General features: G+C 42.3%; 7 protein-coding genes across 7 annotated transcripts; 1 reads left to right on the forward strand and 6 right to left on the reverse strand.

The window, feature by feature from the left end:
- Nucleotides 1–1,769: 1,769 nt before the first annotated feature.
- Nucleotides 1,770–4,965, reverse strand: EAF02_010929 (uncharacterized protein; the record flags this gene model as incomplete). Its single annotated transcript, XM_038906977.1, has 4 exons — nt 1,770–4,602; nt 4,650–4,769; nt 4,841–4,880; nt 4,932–4,965. 4 exons carry the CDS (start codon nt 4,963–4,965, stop codon nt 1,770–1,772), a joined length of 3,027 nt encoding a protein of 1,008 aa, XP_038753267.1.
- Nucleotides 4,966–6,003: 1,038 nt separating this feature from the next.
- Nucleotides 6,004–9,220, reverse strand: EAF02_010930 (uncharacterized protein; the record flags this gene model as incomplete). The annotated part of the gene is made up of 4 exons (XM_038906978.1): nt 6,004–6,770; nt 6,819–7,908; nt 7,957–8,670; nt 8,783–9,220. 4 exons carry the CDS (start codon nt 9,218–9,220, stop codon nt 6,004–6,006), a joined length of 3,009 nt encoding a protein of 1,002 aa, XP_038753268.1.
- Nucleotides 9,221–10,865: 1,645 nt separating this feature from the next.
- Nucleotides 10,866–14,069, forward strand: EAF02_010931 (uncharacterized protein). The gene is made up of 5 exons (XM_038906979.1): nt 10,866–11,313; nt 11,442–11,564; nt 11,754–12,529; nt 12,592–13,255; nt 13,561–14,069. The coding sequence occupies exons 1-3, from the start codon at nt 11,152–11,154 to the stop codon at nt 12,087–12,089; spliced, it is 621 nt and encodes a 206-aa protein (XP_038753269.1). The 5' UTR covers nt 10,866–11,151; the 3' UTR covers nt 12,090–12,529; nt 12,592–13,255; nt 13,561–14,069.
- On the reverse strand, nt 12,500–13,808 carry EAF02_010932 (uncharacterized protein; the record flags this gene model as incomplete). The annotated part of the gene is made up of 3 exons (XM_038906980.1): nt 12,500–12,526; nt 12,590–13,246; nt 13,554–13,808. 3 exons carry the CDS (start codon nt 13,806–13,808, stop codon nt 12,500–12,502), a joined length of 939 nt encoding a protein of 312 aa, XP_038753270.1.
- Nucleotides 14,070–14,887: 818 nt separating the features above from the next.
- On the reverse strand, nt 14,888–16,018 carry EAF02_010933 (uncharacterized protein; the record flags this gene model as incomplete). The annotated part of the gene is made up of 3 exons (XM_038906981.1): nt 14,888–14,914; nt 15,003–15,674; nt 15,740–16,018. 3 exons carry the CDS (start codon nt 16,016–16,018, stop codon nt 14,888–14,890), a joined length of 978 nt encoding a protein of 325 aa, XP_038753271.1.
- A 737-nt stretch (nt 16,019–16,755) lies between these two features.
- EAF02_010934 (uncharacterized protein) lies at nt 16,756–17,857 on the reverse strand (the record flags this gene model as incomplete). Its single annotated transcript, XM_038906982.1, has 3 exons — nt 16,756–16,782; nt 16,851–17,531; nt 17,597–17,857. The coding sequence occupies 3 exons, from the start codon at nt 17,855–17,857 to the stop codon at nt 16,756–16,758; spliced, it is 969 nt and encodes a 322-aa protein (XP_038753272.1).
- A 1,459-nt stretch (nt 17,858–19,316) lies between these two features.
- EAF02_010935 (uncharacterized protein) lies at nt 19,317–20,600 on the reverse strand (the record flags this gene model as incomplete). The annotated part of the gene is made up of 3 exons (XM_038906983.1): nt 19,317–19,343; nt 19,465–20,250; nt 20,304–20,600. The coding sequence occupies 3 exons, from the start codon at nt 20,598–20,600 to the stop codon at nt 19,317–19,319; spliced, it is 1,110 nt and encodes a 369-aa protein (XP_038753273.1).
- Nucleotides 20,601–21,689: the final 1,089 nt, after the last annotated feature.

Below are 21,689 nucleotides of genomic sequence, written 5' to 3' on the forward strand. Positions count from 1 at the left end.
TACTCACTGATCCCAAATCACCAACAAAGCCATACCACATCCTAAAACCCTCTCACTACCTAGGTACTACTGCCTACTCATACACTCCATTCCCAAACACCATCCCCTCTCAACCCTCTCAAACCCTCTCACCCTCTCAACCCTCTAACCCTCTCAACCCTCTCAACCCTCTCAACCCTCTCAACCCTCTTCAACCCTCTCAACATCTTACGACCCAATCATTTTTTTTCCTTCTCATCAATTTTGTCCCTCCCTCATCACTATCTAAAATAGAATAAATCCATCTACTATTCGAATCACCTTAATTATTTTGTCGGGTAAGTCTTACATATATACATACATACATACATACATACATACATACATACATACATACAAATACATACATACATAATACATACACTACATACATACATACATACATAACTACATACATACATTCCAAATGCTCAATTTTATTTCCGTCTTTTTTGTTGATAAGAAATTGAAACATAATATGGGTAGTACACTTTCCATTTTCTTCGTTTATTCCTTTTCTCTCCCTATTCCCATTTCAATCCAAGTTTCCTATGTTACTACCACTACCACTACAGTACCTTCTCTCTCATACATCTCACATCGCTTTACTACCATCATTCACACTTTAATCTTCAAACTCTATCACTTATATCTCACCCTTTACCCTTTACATTTCAATCTTAACACTTCAACCTTCACACTTCAATTTTTACACTCCATTACTTACATCTTATCATTACACCTTTAATTTTACCTCTTTATCTTTATTTTTGATTTTTTATATTTCAATCTTTAATCTTTATATTTCAATTTCTATATTTCAACCTTTACTTTTTATATCTTATACTTCAATCTTCACCTTTCACACTCCACCAATCTTTACACTTCAACTTTCCACTATGCCAATCTCCCTCTCCCTCTCCCTCTCCCTCTCCCTCTCCCTCTCCCTCTCCCTCTCCCTCTCCCTCTACCTCCTCCTATCTCCCGATACCTTATACCTATCCCTCTCCTCTCTTCACTCCCTCCCTCTCCTTTAACCCCCCTTTTTTACTATCATTCTATAAAAATCCCCCCCCCCTCACCCACAAAAAATAGAACAACAAATCAAAATTCCTATATACCCTGCACTCATAATCACAATCACAACCCAAGTGTAAGTCTCAAGTCTTCAAGTCTCCAATCCAAGCAAATGAAATCCCCTATCTCCTGCAATACAAACTCGCACATATCAATCACACCACACTTAAACATTCACAAAACACAAAAAATATCACATCACCTCATATCAAACAAGAAACAGAAATCACAGCACACCACACGACACTACATCACCAACCCCCCAAAAGCATAAATTTCATAATCATATTCACATTGTTAATCTCTACAATCTCTACTCCGATCTCCAATCCGCATCCTCACCATCACCACTCCTTTCCCCTGAACCTCATCTCATCTCAATCCAACCAGTCCTCAACCCCGATTCCAATTACAAAACTCTGTAGCTGATCAATACAAAGAAAATATTCATTTCAATCCCTCATATCTCAACACCAAACGCCCTAGCAATGCAAAGATGGAATCGCGCGCAATCCCTTGCGTCTTTGGACTATGTACGATTTTGAGTAAACGAAGGAAGTCAACTAGACCTCTAAATCCAAACCAAACCAACGCCACCCAACCCCGATGCACTGTCAAGAGGAAAATTGCACCATCACATTAACCTCAATATGATTCATCGAATCCTCATTCTCTCATCTCCAACCACCCTTCCCCATAGCACTCATGACACTTTCTCTTCCTCTCGCCTCCTTGTTCATACTACCACCACCAGCTCCATTAACAGCATTAACTCTCAAACTTCCACTACCCTCACGACCATGCCCATGACCACCAGACACCGATCTGCCCGAATCCGTTGCTCGTCTACTATGGCCATGTTTAATTACCGGTGCCGTTCTCGGACTCAATACACTGCTCAATGCATCCCCCTTGTCACTCTTCACCATCCGTCTCGCATGACTCGCCGTAAACATTTGATTTTCGCTATTCGGGCTTGTTGCAAGCTGAGCCGCTGTCGGGCTTCTTGCTCTTCTGATTCTTTGATTACCCTCGGAATTCGTATGATTATGTCCCGACCTTGAAAGACTACCATGTCTCTTAAGCGCCATACCAATCTTAACGCCATCCAATTTTCCCACCTTATAATTCTCCGTCTCGTCTCCCGAATTATTTCCAGCCGTCTCGGCGGCTTCATCTACATCGCGAAGGGGGGATCGATTTGGACTAAAACCGTTCTTGAGGATTCTCAACGGAGAATGTTCTGTATCCGAAGACGTTGGGGAGAGATTGGTAATTGTTGGAGGAGGCGGCGAAGCCGAGTGGGGCTTTTTGGACAGGAATCCTGCTTGGAATCGATTGTTCTTGGGCTTAATATCAAGGGATGTTAGTGGAGCCGTGGGAACAGGTGATGAGCCCAGGGGGTCCGTGGAAGCCTCGCCTAGGTATGATGGTAAGGGTGGTAGGGTAATAGTCTCTTCGACCAACGATACATCCGGAGTGGATTCAAACTTCTGGGGTGTTTTCTCGAACTCGGCCAAGGCTCCGGAATCGTCATCGTCTCGCCATCTGACACTTCGCTTGGAGGTCTTCTTCGGTGTGAAAGAAAGTCCTTTCTTACCTACTACTATCTTACGACGCCTCGGTGAGGATTTCATCGGAGATGGAATTTGTGGTGCCACTGTTAGAGAGGGCATTTTAATTGGTGATTGTGCTTCCCCATCAAAAGAGAGATTGATCTGCTTGTTGCGTTTCGGTGTACCTCGTTTGGTAGGTGCGAATTTTTCCGTAATCTTCATAGACCCATCTGGCTTTACTATTGAAGCGGCTGCTGTAGAACATGTTTCTAAAAGTTTTGAGATGGTCTTCTTGCCATGTTGCACAGCATTTTCTTCAGTCATACCAATAACGTCATTAAGCGAAGACATGATCTCGAATTGGGCAGAGAGCAGCACTTGCATAACACCCGCATCGACACCCTTTTCTTGCTCTAAGACATATTGGAATGAATCTCGTGCAGCATTAGCCTTCAAGAGTTCTGTTTCTCTAGTTAAGCAAGCGATATCGTTGCCATCCTCACGTCCATCAATCTCAACAAGTTGACGAACGCTGTTTTGTAAAGCAGAATCGATGGCCCGTTCCCAGTTTAATTTGTGTATTCGTTGATGATAATGTTGACGGCTGTTTTCCAATTCGAGAAGAATACCTTGAGCTGTCTTGCGCATAGATGCCAAATTAGGAGGCATTTCTTCATCATCCCGAGAATCACAAACGTTGTCGAATGATGCAATCCAGGATGATAGCACACTGATGCGACGTTCGATTTGTCGAAGTTTCTTCATCTGGTTGACCTTTTCTTGTCGATCGTTTACTGAGTTTTCAAAGGCGGCACGAATACGCGCTACACCTTCACGTGTGATGGCATCTCTCTTTTCTGCTTGCTTCCTGAATTTTACAAATGCAATAGCTTCAGCATCTTTCTGCTGAGCCTTCAACTCATTGATCATAGCCATCTGCTCATCAATCTTGACCAAGAAATCCTTGACATGACGATTAACATTGAAAACGTTTCTGGTGACCTTGGTTTGAATGTTCTTGGCTCGGTTGGCATATCTCAAGGTATTTTGAGTTTCGTCGAAATGCGCACTGGAAGGACTGACACATACAATCATAACAGTCTTGCAATTTCCACCAAGAGAAAACTTTAACAATCTCGTCAATTTCGAATTTCGATATGGGACGTGATTCTTCTTTCGGGGATCGCAAAGAGCATTGATACAGCTACCAAGGGCGAGAAGGGATTTGTTGATATTTGCACCTTCGATCAATCTTTCACCTCGATTCTTTGTCGCACTCGCACGTTCGCTACCTGCTAAATCGATAATACTCAAAGTCGCCATTGTATGTGGTTCGTTTACTGATGCGTTTCGATCCTTTTGCGCGACATTGATTTGTAGGACTGCATGAGATCTAGAGGATGTTGCATTGGCCGCTGTTGGAGAGATGGTTCGATATTCGTTTCCTTTGACAATCATATCCATAACCTCCTGAACGTCTTGGGGTTTGTGACTCGATAACCCCGCGACCGATACCGCTTGGTTGGCATCCTCTCTCAACATCAAACCCCCTTTACTACCCCCTGGAACCAAGAGATCGCGGATTGTCTCGTTATAAATTTCCAGATAGGATAATGTGATTTCTGTTTGTTTTTCTTCCGCTCTCTCGCTGATTTTCTCGAAAAGCTCCTGCATAGTTAAGAAAATAATACCAGGTTGCTGGGCCGTTCCTGTGATTGTGTGAGTTTTACCACAACCAGTGGCACCATATGCGAAGACTGTAGCATTATAGCCATCAAGTACATTGTCTAAAAGACCTCTTGTCGTCGATTCGTAAACATCTCCTTGTGTTGTATTATCATCGAAAACCCGGTCGAATGCGAATGTTTGATCTTTAACTCGTTTGCCCATGTTCGATACTACTTTCGATTGAAATCGAGTTATAGGGGCATCTTGTGGAGGATCGAATACACTGCCAATGTTAGACCTTTAGTGTGCTATTTCTTTCGCAATACGTACAGGCATCTATCATCAATGACCTTTATGACAGGATGAATTCCTCTCCCACCAAGCTTTGGAGTAGGAGCTCCTGCCAATGAGCCCTCTCCCAGAAATGATATGCCATCATCGGTTTTTGTACTATGATATGTAAGTAGTCGATCAAGGTATAGTGCTATGGGCTTCCAGAAGTTGGGTATCTAGGTACGAACATTTGCGCGGCTTCTTGAATAGTAAAAGGTCGGACACGAACTGACAAGTGTTAGCAAAAGGTCCCCCATATGATTACCATAATATGCATACCAGTGACAGAGATCGAAGACGCGCCTGACGACATCTTATCGGTGTCAATCGTGTTCCTCTTAGATGTATTGTTCTCCAGCTGAAATCAATGTAAACAGACCGCCAAAGTGAATTCAATTATACAAGATCGACTTGGATGTTAAGTAAGAATTAAAGAGTGCAATAAATGCGAAAGAAGAATCACAATACAGCTGTGTCTGATTAGGATTGACTGTTAAAAACAAATACCAGGAAGGAAAGTCGTAAAGTGGTCGTATTTGTCGAATTTGATAATGTCCATCTACCCATGATATGTCCATCCATATGTGTTTGGGTTTGTTCATGAAAGTTTCATTTCTCGGGAAAACATGGTTGGCCCGTCAACTCCAACCATACAAATGACCCACCTTCCGCATGAATTCTTAGCGCGACCCTTGAAAGACTAATCCTGTTCCCCCCTACCGCTCTTAACGCAGTCGTTCATGCAAGGCTATCCTTCATTCATATATTTGTCTTCAATCTTATTTCACTTTATTCAATCATGTGAAAGGTGGGAGATGTTAGGATCTACTCGAATACCTAGGTATCCTGGTACGCCTCAACGCCCAAGCGGTTCATTCGCAAAGGAATTAGACTAAAATGAAACAAAACTACCGAGTATGGAATCACCTGCCTCAAGCGTTCTTGGATATAGGGGCTCAAGGAAATGTCTCCGTCTGATGAATGAACCATCACAAATCACAGATCACAAGATGTCACACCGTTAATTGCTTGAGATTCTTTATTATTCGCTGCTATCTGGGCTTCCTCTCCATTCATCCCTCTGCACTCCTCCTTCGCCCCCTTTCGTCTACAGAATATAATACAGGAATCTCCTAGGCAAAAGCCAATCCAAGCAACCAAACCGATACTATACAATCCACCTACCTGATATGTAACCCCTTTCCACCGCCCGATAACTCCAAGTAAGCCAACCGGCCCGTCCATTGCACCATGCTTTTCTATCTTTCCCTATCCTTGATACGCCAGTTATCCCCATCCACCATCATAATATGCACAGACATTATAGCCACAAATAGAAAATCCAAGAAGATCAACCCGTTGAACCGTTCACACCAATATCAAAAAGATTAAGCGGCCAAGTGGGGGCACCAGCGATAGCTCCCGAAACTTGGCCACCCAAATGTCCAGGCTCACCAACTCCTCCGTTTTGAACATCGCCTATCGATGTATTCAATTGTGTTGTGTCACCATTGCTCATATCCCTTCCTCCTAATTGCATTAGAGCACTTGCCGAGTAACATTCCTGTGGCTCAAGGTTACCTGTGACGGTAGATGTCCAATGTTGCCAGGCTTGTGTTGGCGCTGTGTTGACCTGAGTCGAATTCCTGTGCCATGTGTTAGGGGCAACCTGAGTTGCCTGAGCAGCTAGCGCAGCAATTAATGGTGCTTCTACAGAATCACTAGTTGGGGCTGAATACCCTCCATAGCCTTGATTCTCTGGTTGCGCATATGCCAAATCAGAAGTATTAGAAGTCGATTCAAGATATGGTGAATATTGCGTTGCAGCTGGATATGGTGTCTGTTGATGAGACATTTGACCTTCGGAGGGTGAGTAGTTAGGTGCAGGCGCACTCCCCGTAGCAGAAGTTGGTTCATTATAATTATAGTTTTGAGCAGTCACCGAGTAACCATTAGTCCCATTGGTGTTCGATGTTTGCTCCGAAGATCTAACTTCTTCCTGACCATTATTATTCGAAGTGTAGCTCTTGTCATTCTTAGCAGGTAAATTTCGACTTAGCAATCCAAGTGTTCCATCGGTGACAACTTGCACAGCTTTCTTGAGTCGTGTTCCGGAACCTAGCATCAATTAATAAACTAGTTTCAAGTCAATGAAATAACACGTACCAAGAAGCGACCCTATGTCACCCATAATGTCCAACCAAATGTCCATCTCTTCCCTCAATGCAGCCAAATCAGCTGACGAAGTCCCTCCTCGTTTCTCCCATTGCGCAAAAAGTGTAGTAGTAAGTGCCATAACAAAAACAGAAGTATTGTACCAAGTCGTATCAAGACTCTTGTACTTCTGTAGTTGGCGAACAACTCCTAACATTTGCCGAGAAGACTCTACACAAATTCTCATACTCTCCGCATTGAAGTCTGGATCTGTGGTCATAGAAACTGATGGATGGCGAAGAAGAAGACGAAACTCTTGAGACCAAGATTGAGCATAAAGAGCGAATACTCGTCCCTCTTGTTCATTATGTCCCAACTCTCCATTCACAAGCTCTGGGGGTAAGTCATCTTTCCAAGCCCGAATCTTTGCTTCCAATCTGTTGACAGTCGCAATATAGGTACTCGGTTGACGAGAAATCGAATAGATTGTTGAATAAAGCTCCAAATAACACGGTATAAGTTTGAAACCTTGGATTCCAATCTCATGGTTACATTTTATTGGATTAGGTGGATCTATGCCCTCGCCAGGAATGTAATCATCATCAATTTGTGATGGGCATTCAACGTCGTAATCTTCATTTCGAAGGGGCATTGGACGGCCAAGCTTGCCGCTCAGAGTAACATTGACAGCAAGGATGACCCAAAATGTTCGTCGGCGCATTTCGATATCGAGTTCACTAAGCGTGTTTGATTCAGGTGCCCATCTCTTCATAGATCGGTGAAGGCCAAGCTCAATCGCAAGGGTCATTGCCATTCTTGCAAGCATCCAACTGGCCCCGGGTTTGGGAAAGTTTCGAAGATGCAAGCAGATTAAAGCCAATGCTTGAACATCTTGTGCCGTGTGACTGCATGCCAATTGATAAAACATGCCAAGACAATAATGATAATGCGTATTTGATTGAGAATTCAAACTTGCCTGTTGTTCCGCATCTTCCCAATTTCTGGTCGCATACTGAAAGAACATGATGGCGAAGAGCATATGGACAATGACATTCTCAGCAGTGGTAGGGCGAAATGTAGGATCATCATACATGCGAGATAACTATATTGTTAGCCAAAGGAACTTATACCTCGACTACAGTACACATACCAATCTCATAAAAGTACCTCTATGGAGTAGAGGACAATAGGGGTTAATAACACGAAAATACCATTCCGCATAAATGATAGCCTCTGGACGTGCTGGCAATCCAACCTTTTCAATCCTTGGATTTACATTCCAGGCCGATTGAAGAAACGACTGGTACGATTTATTGTATAGTTGAGGATGGAAAATCGAAGGGTCTGGTTCGTCTATATCTGTTGAACGAAAGTCCGCAATATCAATCTCCATACCCAAAATCGACAAAGCCGTCCCTTTGATTGCGCTCAGATGAGAACTTCCAGGCGACACTCCGAGATAATTATCACCCATACACCCAGCGCGATACGCAGGCAGTGCGCGAAACATATTAGTTTCTTGCTGCTGGCCGTTGTTTGCCGTGGTTGATGTTGGTGAGGTATATGCTGGACCCGTTGTACTCCATGTTGATTGCATACCATTTGACGATTGACCATACCCATATTGTCCCGATGCTGAATCCTGATAACCATTCGCAGGTTTGATGTCCGCACCACTTTGCATTAATCGATGCTCCAATTCCTGAATTCGAAGATGCAGATCTCGATTCTGTTGTTCAATTCCCTCGACATAACCCCGCGATGTCGCACGACCTGTGATTCTATCTGTCGTTTTACATTCGTTATGATTTTGAATACAAGGCGAACAGCCACCTGCCAATCCATCGCATCTTATCTTACGAACCTATAATTAATCAATCATCATCATTAGTCAATTGAGCCAATATCGAAAGCGCGCAACATCATCGTTCGTCCCATCTTTCCACTGCCCACTACGGACTGACTAGCTAACTAACCTTACAACGGTCGCAAGCTTGACCCGTTCTCGTTGACGCCAACAACTTCTTCTTCACAGTATTTGAGAATTCTTCGGGGTGTTGTTCCGATTTAATGTGCTTGGCCACCGGCGCATTGGAACCATTTGGTTCACCTGAAGCATTTCGTTTTGGAGGCATCGTCGCAATTAATGCGCCGGAAAACGCCGTATTATATACTGAGGTGGAAGAAGCCGTTGGACACCCAATCCGTCGGTTCTGTCGGTTCTCAATTATATTGCCCGCCGATGCTTTGGAACTATTGGATTCTCCTAATACTGATCCTTGGAATTGCCATGAAGAATTGGTATAAGGATTCAATAAATCAAATTGTCGATTGAGTCGCTCTTGGTGATTACTTGGAGTATGAGGCGAATTGAATTGCGACAATTGTACACCGAGACCACCATGAAATATCATTGTGAACGGCGAAAGCCAATGGAATTGGATTGTATCTGGGCGCTAGTACCGATTGAGATGGGATTGGATAGGGATTGGATAAGGTTTCGGCCTTGAAGTCCAGGCATCGATTACTCTTTCATTCAAGTGATGAAAGAGTTGATACAATTGAGCCCCCAGTGCCACTCATCAACCAAGGCTCAACATACGGGAGAGAGATGAAGAACAGCCCTCATACGACGATGATACGAGAAGATCAAATCTGTGTAGCCAGTATCATAAAGGTAAAGATAGATATGATGGCCATCTATTATGAAGGGGAACACATATGTCAAATATATTGATGAAAAATTGATAGTTGTTATAGATAGAACATCTAGATCCACTTTGTTTAAAGATATAATGCGTATGAATGCTAAGGTATTCTATTTCAAGAATAAAGAAAATGATGTATCAAGCTTTAGGATTAAGGGACAACAAAAGCTTCTACATACGTCGTCCTAAAACGATATACTAAAAGAGGAGGAGCATATTATTCTCTCGAGGGATTAGAATCATAAGAATAACCTTGGAACAAAAGCTTCCTCATATATCATTGATCGATCAATCTAAGATTGAACTCCTTTCTCCTTTTTTGTCCCTGAATTCTGGATGTTTCCGTAGTCTTATATCTCAAAAGGCCCCCCTTTTTTATCATTTTTGTATTCAAACTAAACACACCTACCCATCGGATAACAGAAAATATTCCGAAGTGTACAGGAATACCTCACAGAATTCTATAGCTCATTCCCAATGCCGTGCTCGATTCTGATTCTAGACCGTATAGAAATGTTCAGGTAGACTGTTTAAACTCCTTGCATCACCTCAACCTTATTGTAAGAACCGGGGAAGATCAACTATGTCTTCCCCTCCCTGGCACTGATCTACGATACATGCTCAATCCCATATCTTGAATCTCGATATCAGAGTCTGGTGCTCTCTCTCCCCGCCCCTCGGGGATGCAACACCACTAGCCACCCGTTACACAAATTCCCTTTCTATCCCTTCCCCTCAACCAATACACATCTCCCGGGAAATACCCAGCCCCAAGCAATGACACTCCCCTCATTCCATAGGGCCAATTTGAAAAACATGGCTTACACGTGGCTTTTTCTTTGTCCCCCACATCCCCAAACATTGAAAAAGTACAACGACGAGAGTCTCAAGATATCAGCTCAGGAATGGCTTGGCACATTGGTCTCCTGTGATTGAGGTATCACAAAGGAAGATCTTGGCTGGTTCTGGAACCGTCATCTTTCCTAACAAATTTAGAAGAGAAAGACCTTGACTATCGGGATTCGAAAGGTCGCCGGGCACTCTGTATGGATGGGAAAACCCCACCTTTAGCGAGGAGCGCGAAAATAACCTTTGAGCCAAGAAACGCTTCGTTGATAGTCATCCAATTACAATGCATTTGCGGCCGTCTATTTTCGTATTGAAAATGCTTCTCTCTTGAAAGTTTTAGAACAGAGAGCTAAAACAAAGATATCAATGATTTCCTTGGTTTCTCAAAAATGTTCTTCTGCTCACTGCGATGAATCGTAGATTTGGAAACTCAAGCTCGAGCCAAGCCAAGTTCCTCAGTCGTAACAAAGCGAACAATAAAAAGCCGTGTGGAAATAAGACAATTGTGAAAATCATTGACATAATATTAAAGTTCTTATATATCTCTCGTACATCTAGTCAAATGCCACCAGGTAGAACCATCACAACACCATTGCCTGTGTCAAATTCCAGATTGTGTCAATATCACGTGACTCATCACATTTCCCCAGTAACATCACGAAAACTCACCATCTCCACGCGCCTACGACCAAGATCAAATATCAGCCAACCAAACAACAAATCCTCAATCACGCTTCCTCCAGATCACAACAGAAACTCCCACATCTCTCACACCTCAAACCCCAACCATGGCGCCTGCACTTCTCCAAACCATCCCCCTAGAACATCTCCCCGAATCGCACACCCTCCACATCGCCTTATACCGCAACATCACCAATGCCTCTTTCCTCCACCAACAACTTCTTACCGGAAATACAGATTTCGAATATGCCTTTATCGATGCGAGCGTTGTACGTTCTCGCCTTCTTCCCCCTCCTCTTTCCACCATCTCAAATTACTCATTACCCCTCCATTGCCCCACCATCAGATTCATTTTTATATTATCACGTGACTAACTTCAAATTTTGAGGGTGGGTAGGTACTTTCGAAATTACATATTTTAGCAGCAGCGTATAGGGCTATAAATGATGCATTGGAAGAAAGATTAAAGAGTCGAAATATTCATTCGGAGATTGTTTTCTCGCTGAGTATGAATAATAATGTATGTTCGCTTCTGCTTTCCCCCTCCTATTCTGTATTCTTCTTCTCTTTGATACACACTCAATCGATACATGGTCACGTTTCAAGGTACACTGAATCATATGAAATGACATTTATTACGCACTTTGATCACTCCTATCGCCATCATATTCAACAAAATTCCCAAACGAATAAACTAACACCCCCTAAGATCGCAGAATCTTTCCGTCGCTTCGGTATAACCCCAACCACCACTTCTCTCCTTGTCGTCAAAGTAGCACCCGCATCCTCCGCATCTCAAATCTCGGAACATCTTTCGTCTGTAGTTGAAGGCGAACCTGTTTCATTTGATGATGAGTCTTTAGCGAGTATGGTGGATATTGCGAGAGTGAAGAAACTTTATAAGTTGAATGTCACTGGCGGTGGCGGTGGTAAGAAAGGTGGTGCGAATGGTGTGAATGGGAAAATCGAGAGCAAAGTGGATGAGAGGAAAGAATTAGAGGTCATGGTTCTGGGGGCGATGGCGTTGAGGGGTGCTACCAATTAGCGAAGTTGGTTAATTAATGAAATTGTGTTGTTATTGTTGTATGAAAAGTTGCGCATTCAGGAATAATTGAGCCACCAGTGTGTCTTCTTATTTGTTTAATTGTGATGATTCAACCGTAAAGTCGTGTGTGGAATATCAAGCATTGTCGCTACAAGTCCTGTGCCTTTGGCCACGCCTAGAGTTGCAACGGTCGGGATAGAAAGTGTTAACCCAAAAAAGAAAGAAAGAGAAACGGCTGTTTAGAAGTTGCAAACGAGAAATAAAACTTCGATGAATGAGGTGAATTGAATATTCCGGATGCATTTGGTGTAAGGATGGTTTCATTGTGTGGACGAAAGTCAAGGACTAGGAACACTTCATGGTCGGACTACAATCTAGAGTATTGAAATCCTACCCATATTCTTGCGGTCTTACCAGTCAGTCTCAGTTGTATCCCACTAGTAACATATCAGCCCTGCTTTTGGATATGGAATCAATGCCTGTTAACACTCAAAACTTACAGGAATATCTTCCTCCTTCAATTCAATGTAAAGAAAGTTGTTAATATATTCCCCCTGTCCAGCTACTGCAGAAGTATTCAACTTGAGGTTGTTCTTGGTGATATCATCTAGGATATCCGAGAGGTAAAGAAGTTTCTGTAGTCTCACGTGGTATTGTACAAGTGAGCCTTTGGTGGTATCTAATACCGATGCCGCAGCATTTAGAATTTTTCCAGCTTCTAGCGCGGATTTTTTCATAAGTACGTTCTGTATACTTCTCGCGAGGGTTGTCCCCACTCTGTTATGTAAGTTCTCAGCCAGCGTTGCAAGTCTTTTATCCTCTATTTTTGTCTTGAATGGTAGCTGGTTGGGAGGCCAATACCCAGAAATCAGAACGAGACAGTCGTTGAAAAGTTCGCGATGTCTTAGTTTACATGACAATTCTAGCAACATCTCCCTATGATCGTTTATACTGGCAAGAAACTTCGGGCTGCGGAAGAAAGCTGAGTAGAGAGAATTTGACACCACGGGTAGACAACGGTAGAAATCGGCCAAGGTTGTAATCTCTTGCAGATGCTCTGTGCTTGTAATTTCGTAAGGCTTTTGGTACATGCTCATGATGATATTTTCAAAGGCCATAATATCCAGATCACCACAACTAGTTGCACCTCGTTGCTTCTGTAGCATGTGTCAGAATATTGGATACAAATAACCATCACAGTTAATGTCTGAACTATGTATGGCACACTCTCGGAGTCATGTCGAAGATATTGCAATACGGCGATCCTCTTCGACATTACAAATGATAAATGGAAGACTGAAATGTGTTTGGAGACCCAAATGATTTCAAGGATTCAATCCACTGGGGTGATTCCAGTAAGGTTAATCTCATGATTGCACATGCAAACAGGACTTTGTTCGAAACCCTTTCAACAATCTATCATCTTCACTACCATATGTCAAGCCGCCAGTAAATCAGACTGACCTTGAATTCCTGACCTTTTCTTTCAACAACATACCAGCTACCATCTTCCTCAACCTTTGCAGTCCAATCATATTTCCACATTGCGCTGGGAGGAGCCGGTTCCTTGTCAGGAGAGTCCATAAACTTCCGGAAGTACGCGGAATATAGCTTCAGAATACTAGAGTGAACTCGCAATTCTTTGAGCTGAAAAATGGTGATCCGAGTGTCGGGCTTTTGTCCCGGTAAGGAAAATGTCACAACTTGGGGAGAAGGCATGCTTGGGTCTGACTAGATGTACGCTTTGAATGTAGGTAATAGGTGATTCGAGACAGTTAAATAGACAGCATAGATTGTCGTCCAGAGCCGATGAGCTGATTTTGACGCGGTTGCGCGACGTTCTATTTCCAAAAGATTTCCGGAAGCTTTGGCTAATGTATGAATATGGTATGAATGTTTGAGAACGACACCTTGAATATCTCACTTCACCAGCTAAAATGAAAAAACGAAGATATAAGGAAGATTTGAAGGTAAGAATGAAAGTGCTTAAAGTGATGAGATGTCGTTAGGCGGGGAAATGCAGGTGTCCGGAGGAATCCTTGGAAACCCATCCTCATTGGGTACATCACGTGTTGATGACACGTTAGCACATGGGAGAGGTGCAGCGAGCCTTGTTATGGTTACACTACAGGAGATCAGCGTTTGAATACATCAGAATGACCAGTAACTATACCTTGAGTGAAGTATATCAGAAAAATTGTTTGAGTGGACTATTCGGTTTCTCCGCGTGTGTATCTATCTAATCAAAGACTAACTACAGTTAGAGTTAAGCGGTAGATAATCACTTCTCTTCAGACTACATATCACACAAGGAAGGCCTTTGAGTATGACTACTGATCAACTTACCCGTCTTATTTGGTTGATGCAATTCATGGAATAAATGCATGAGTATTTTCACGATGGTAAGGAACTTCACAAATATGGTCATCGAGTGAGAAGAAAAAGATTGGATCAAGACTCTTTAATGGAAGTTGAACAGGTACGTGCAAGCTTTATGGTACCTGCTGGAACCAGATTATCCCAAACCCATATTAACGAAATGAAACATGTGAAGCTTTCGAAATTGACCTTATCTATTTAGTCACCACCATCACCACTGCCGACTACTAAGGCCACTCATGTAACGCTTGTAGAAAACCGCCGACTGGTAAATGGCTTCAAGAAAACTATGTGCCACAGAATTTCGGGATGCTCAGGGTTGGAATGAACAAGTCTTGCAGTAGATCTGACGGGTGCAAAGGTCAAGGGAGAAAGTGTGGAGGAATCTTGATCAATCATTGCGATCGAGTGACAAACAGCTACCAGTCGGTTTCGGTAGCATCCCACTACAAGATTAATATTAGTATAAAACAAGTCATGAGTATTAATGTAAAGATGGTGAAATATTAAGAGTAAAAGTTTAAGCAAGCTTACTGGTAGTTCCTCGTCGCTCAAACTTGCGCAGAAAAAATGATCGCCGTAATAGCCGATTCCCGCCATGGCTGAACTATCCAGCTGCAACTTTCCGGAAAGCACCTCCTTTAAGTCTTCTGAAAATTCCTCTTCCCGATCAACCAGCTTCCTATAGAAACATGGCTGGTTAAAGAAATCTTGTTCCAGTACTTTGACGCTAACCTCCTTCATCGTCTTGAACAACTCAGTACTTTGACCAGCCCTCGTATACACTGCTTCTTGGGCTTCTAGATGAATTTCGAAGATTTTGTTCCGTACAGTCATCAGTGCCTGTTGCAGAGCCTGTTGCATACTGGAACTCTTGTCCTGGTACAGGAACTGAGACATTTGTTGCATAGTACCAGCAATGAAGACAATACAGTCCCTGAACAATAATGGCTGACGAAGTTTGTACGCCGACTCGATGAGATTGCGTGCTCTGTAAATATCAAATTTAGGGCTCATATAGAAACAAGCATACAAATTATTTGACACTGCTGGTAAAAAACGATAGTAATCTGCAAGCTTTGTGAGTTCGATCAATTGCTCTGAATCAATCTCAAACGGTATGCGATAAATGCAATTAAGCATGCTGACAAAGACTTCCGTCGCTGGCTCTGAAATGCCTTCCGATAATTTGTTTGAACTTTTTTTCTGGATTCGCCCCAGTTAGATTTTGTACTATGTATAAGAGGGCAGATAATATTTGAACTTCATACGTTACTATCAGCAACGACATGCCATCCAGAGCCATCATCATCGACCTCATCGACCCACTCATATACAAAGGCCGCTCCAGCTCTTGAAGGTACCTTATCTGGAGAATCCATGAATTTTCGAAAGAAGGCAGAATGCATTTTGAGTAAAGGTGAATGGGCATGAATTTCAATCTTTTCGAAAAGACGAAATCGGGTATCTGGAAGTTGGCCCAGGACGACATACTTCTTGATCTGCATCTGGGGTGCTGAGCCTCCATCAGATAGAGCAGCTCCTGCCATTTTTGTTCTTTGCTGGTTGATCTTTGGAAAACGAGGCGAAGAGAAATTGAAAACGAAAACCTTAGTGTGGTTGATATGGCGGCAGCGGTGACCTCTTTGGTACTCGCGTATCCAAATCCTTATTCACTATTAGTGTATCACATGACTAATACAATATACAATACCCATCTGTCATTTGCTTTTTACTACAATCTAGGTATTCGACAGCATCATTGTTAAGATTGTTAAGATCGCAGAAATCATACAAACTATTCACAAGATGTCTACAAAGTATCTGCAAGACTCTTCATCTGCTCTGCGGATACCTATCTCACGGCCTACTTGGGAGTGCATCTGGAACAGCATACCTTAAGTTCAAGTAAAACTTCAAGTTCACAATCTCAATTAACGGAAGAACATTACGGAAGAACTTTCAAGGTATACAATATCTGGTATTGCTATTTATACTAGCTACTATGTACGTGATATTTTGCATTTCTTAAGATACGCGGTGAACAGCCAAAATGAGTCGACACTCTGCGAAATGAGCGCACTGTTGTTGTCTTTCCCACATACCATAGCAGGATATCTTCGAAGAGTAATGCTCCGTTGTAGACTGCGCGTCTGTAACCTTACGGTATATTTGTTGATTGGTATTGCCTTCGATGTGATGATTGAAATATGTTCTCCGCAGTAAAATTAGATGGATGGATGATAAGTACACGCAACATGTCTTTGAGATGAGCAATATGCGTTGTTTACCAGTCGGTCTCAGTGAGGTCCCACTAAGTAGATATGCGTCAGTATTTTGAGAGAAAAATATACTCAAATCAAGAGAATCGGTGTTACGTACTGGTAGATCTCTGTCCAATAATCTTGCACAATAAAAGTTATCGGTATCATTGAGAACACGGGCACCCGCTTCGTGCTTGATTCCTTCCGGTAAACGTAACTCGCAATGGAGCACGTCAGACAGGGTGCTGGCAAATTCGCTATCGTGCTCCGCCAGAATTCTGAAGTAGCAAGGCAAGCTCAGTTGTCCTTGTGTTTCCTCAAAGCCAACCTCCCAACAATGGCCTAGAAGTCTCGAGCGTTCCTCGCTAGGTGTGGATAGCATGAGACGTTGCTGGGCTTCGACTACTCGTCGATTGATCTCATTACGTACTATCATCATGACATCATAGATCACTCTGTTGCACACATGATGAGCGTTCCTGGAGTCAGGAGGCATATAACCAGCAACGTGAATGAGGCAATCTTTGAACAGAAGGGGTTGACGAAGCTTGTAGGCAATATTAATAAGGCGGACGGCATTTTCTGCGACATATTCGTTATCGTTTTGATCGAAACAAGCGAAGAGATTGTGTGAGACTGCAGGAAGGCAACAATAGTAGTCTGCCATCTTGGTGACAATGAACAGTCGGGCCACCCAGATCTTATATGGAATACGGTATAGTGCGTTGAGCATCTCAATGAAGACCAGGACCTCCATATCCCAGATTGTATTTTCCGACAAGACATTATCATTTGGCTTCTGCATTATGGTCAAGGTTATTTGTCATTCAAAACCAAATAATCATGAAGAATTAGTGAACCTACCGCGTGGGATTTCTCAGCCATGTGCCATTCGCCATCCTCCTCAATCTCACTGACCCATTCGTAACGGAATTCTGCTGACGGCTCTGCAGGCTTTTTGTCTGGAGAGTCAAGAAACTTTCGGAAGAATGCTGAGTGCAGTTTCAGAACTGTAGAATGTAGGTGAATTTCTGTTTCACCGAACAGAACAAATTTGGTATCAGGTGTCTGGTCGGGCAGTGAGAACACCTTAAGCTTTGGGGATAGTCTATGTGTTTGATCCATATTTGCTGCTGTTGAAATTATAATGGTATGAATTCGCTGCTGCTAGGATTTTTGAATTCGGAAGTAAAGACTATGAGTATGAGATGTTTGAAAGTAAAAGTCTTGAAGAAGAGGAAGAGGAAATTAAGTAAGAAATCTAGGGGCGCTAGTTTCGCTAATTTAGCCGACGTGGCGGGGACTTACGGCTCCTGTTAATAAACCAGCGTATAAGGTGTCCTCTCAGTTACTGTATTATTCTAATTGTTCAGTAGACATTCATTAATAATAATTGTCTCCCACCCCCCTCCCCAGATTGCGGATTCGGATGTTACATATTCCACTCGTGTTCATTATCGCTTTAGGTGTTGTTGAAAAATCATCGCTATATATTTACTCGTGTCAGAGAGCAGTAAGGAAGAATTGCACCTCCATGCTTCTGACTCTGAATTTCATGCCACCAGTGCCTCTGCTAGGGAGGCTACCCTTATAAATATCGGCGTTATGGTATATACCCTGCAGCAAAGTTTTTGACCATGATCACGAATGGGGTAGATGCAGACGGCTTCCCATTTCTCTGAACCTTTGCTAAAAATATAATATCAATTTAGTCTAACTTCTTTCCTTTCACGGCACTCCACACACAAGATCGCATTCCCAAAACAAATTCACTATTTAAATTTTTCAATATAAAAATTCACCAAAATGCAAGTGAATCCAATACCGATGCGTGCATATGGGGACATAAGCGTATATGGATTCTTTTAATTCCCGGGTCTCTAAGGGAAATATCTCCCCATTTGTAATATTGAGCATGTAGATGCCAGGAGATCAGATGACATTTAATCTGATATCAAAGCAATCAACTATCTATCGTCCAGTCTTGGGATCTCTGCAATGCTTGTCTGTCTAATTCGTCAAAAGATTTCTTTCCTGAGCAGTTGATCATCACTTGCACTTCAGCAGCCAGCATCTACAGTCAACAGAAGCTTGCGAAGACCGCAACGCTGAAAGCATGACTGTCATCCGCACACAAACTTGATTGATAATTGATATCTGAACAGGATTGGAATGTCCCGACATCTTCATCACAGATTTGGGCACCAGGAGAGCACTTGTGTAAATTTCGACCACGCAAATTGTTTTTGCGGCTTGTTTTGCATAATTATATCTTTGATTGCTTTCTCGTCTTAATTAACAAGAGTATGAGCTCCATGATCGTTTGTATGAGCAAGCATTCAGTGAAAAGAGCAACACCCCTGTCTATTATCTAACAACTATCACAATCTGCGAAAGCTTCTGCGTGTAGAGGTCATGTATTTTTGCGAGCACAGCTACCTAATATCAACACTTCAATGAGCAAACTGTGATCGGGCCTTGTTATTCTCAGTACAAACACGGCCGTAAAACAAAAAAGCCAGCTCAATCGGGCCCTTTCAACGCGATACGCTTAACATGATTGCAGCCCCATCGAAACCGTTTCTCACCAATTGGTTCTGTTGAGATCCCACTAGTATCATAATGTTAGTGTTTCAAATACCTCCAAAATGTAACATCATCCCAGTTCTCGGACGAAAGAAGGTTATACGGGCCTATTAAAAGTTTCCTCAGGAAGTGATAAAATTGCTTACCGGTAGATCTTCGTCCTTAATCTCTGCACACAGAAAATATGACTGAAAATCGTTATGTGTCTTTACAGGAAATAGAATATCTCCAGCCCGTAGAGACTTGTTGAAGATAAGTTCGTTCTTCAATATGTCACTAACAGCTAGCGCAAAAATTCCCGAAGACTCTTCTCCAAACGCCTGAAAATATTCAGGGAGTGAAACTTGGCCACGGTAGACCCCTTCTTCACCCTCTCTCAACTTCATTCTCTCGAGATAACATTTTTCGATTTTGGCCTTGATTTCTAGAGCATTTGAGTTGACTTGACAGCAGGAAACAATTTTTCGTTGCGCCGCAGATATTTTGATACATATTTGGCGATGTAACTTGATAGCTAACTCGTTTAGCTTCGGGTTTGCAAGTTTTGGGTTATACAGCATCTCAGGTTGACTTTTAATCGGAGATTCGTGGGTGCTGTCTTGCCACCTTCCAACCAAGCATATCATGCATTCCCGAAAGAGCTCAGGAGAACGTAATTTCAATGCTAAATCGAGCAAAGTCGATTTATTGCTAAAGAAAATTCCTGTGCAGAAGTCAGGGCTTATGGAAAAGGCTCCATGCATCGATTTTGAAACAGCTGGAAGAGCGCAATAATAATCGGCCAATTCGGTGACCAGCTGCAAAGCCTCGGTATTTTTGATTACCCATAACTTCCCGTAGAACGTCCCAATGAAGTTTATGAACGCTGTTTCATGTAGTTTTTGGGAACGTTTAATCTGTTTCGGCATCAAATTTGAGCTTGGGTTGTCATGCTACGTGTGAAACTTCAGTCAGCTGGTCCATTCATGAAATTCCAAAAACCTACTTTTATATTCCTGGTGTCAAACAAACTCCAGCTTCCATCATCGTCGTAGACTGTTGCCCATTCATATTTGAAACTTCCAGTGTTCTCATCTTTATTATCCTTGCCGGGTGGATCTAGAAACCTTCGGAAGAAAGCACTATGGAGCTTCAAAATCACCGAGTGAACATGGAGCTGCAATCCATCAAAAATACTCAGTTTAACGTCGACTTTATGACCAGGCAAATGGAAGGTATGGACGGTTGGGGAAGCTGGTCCTTTTTCTTCTCGGTCAAGCTTTCTCTTTTTGGCTAGAGGCATCGTGAAGATTAAACGTATTTGATAATCCCGATATTTCTTTGAGAATTTGAATTGATGGGGACAAGATTGATGATATTTTTGTTATGATAAAGATGGGAAAGGATATCGTTTGCGAGAAGACGAAGGAGTTAAGCTTAAGTATTAGCATGTTTCTGAGTTGGTTCAAGTTGCCAATACCCAGTACAGCAACATTTAGTGGTAACTATTATTGATTCATTTGAATGAAATCAGGGCTAGAAATACGCTTTTGAATGATTAGCAAGGGTTGTCGTACCCTCTTCCAAAATCTATTGCAGTTTCATCTGATACTAGGCGAGAGAAGAAAGTGCAGGCATGATCGCTTGATGGTCTTTCTTTCTATCTTATATTATGCATTTCAGTACTTACAAACCTTCTGACTTGGGTTTGATGGTTCGGTGAACTCTCGAGCGTTGATCTAATGTTATCTTGGTCTCATTTTCTCTAGTCTCGAGTATCAAGGAGCAGGAAGAAAACACTCTTATTACTAAGCCGATATCACTGAAAGAAGCCAGAAAATAGGAAATCATTTGAATTTCAGACAAACAGCTTAGTTTGAGTGAAGTGGAGTCTTACGTGCATGCTATTCCACGTAGATGACCTTATTTCTTACCAGCACTGCCTGCCGACATGCATCACGTAAGATTACTTTCAATCTTATATATGTTTCACACCCATTAAAATCTTGTATATGATCTGAATATCATGCACTACACTTTGTAATTTCAAGACACTTTGGGATGAAATTCCTATAGCAATGCAAGCTCTTGAGTAATCATCTCATTTATGACTTAGAGTCCTCATCTTCTCACACATGTCTCGTTGGACTTCCTTCGGTAGGCCCTATAGGTGATTGATTGATTGATTTCATTTACATCCACGTTCAGTCTAAGACTATATAGGACAGCTAGGCCTCTAGAGGCTCTAGCAGGTAACTTTTTATTTTACAAAATGGATATATTTGATTTAGGGAAATAAAAACAAATGTTAAAGACTAGTGCCTGTTTATTATATGTATTGCATATAATAAGGAAAAGAAAGTATAATATTCAAGAAATTAGCAAAAGACTT

Source organism: Botrytis sinoallii, assembly GCF_014898435.1.
Source record: "Botrytis sinoallii strain Bc 23 chromosome Unknown BSIN_028, whole genome shotgun sequence".
NCBI classification, from domain to species: domain Eukaryota; kingdom Fungi; phylum Ascomycota; class Leotiomycetes; order Helotiales; family Sclerotiniaceae; genus Botrytis; species Botrytis sinoallii.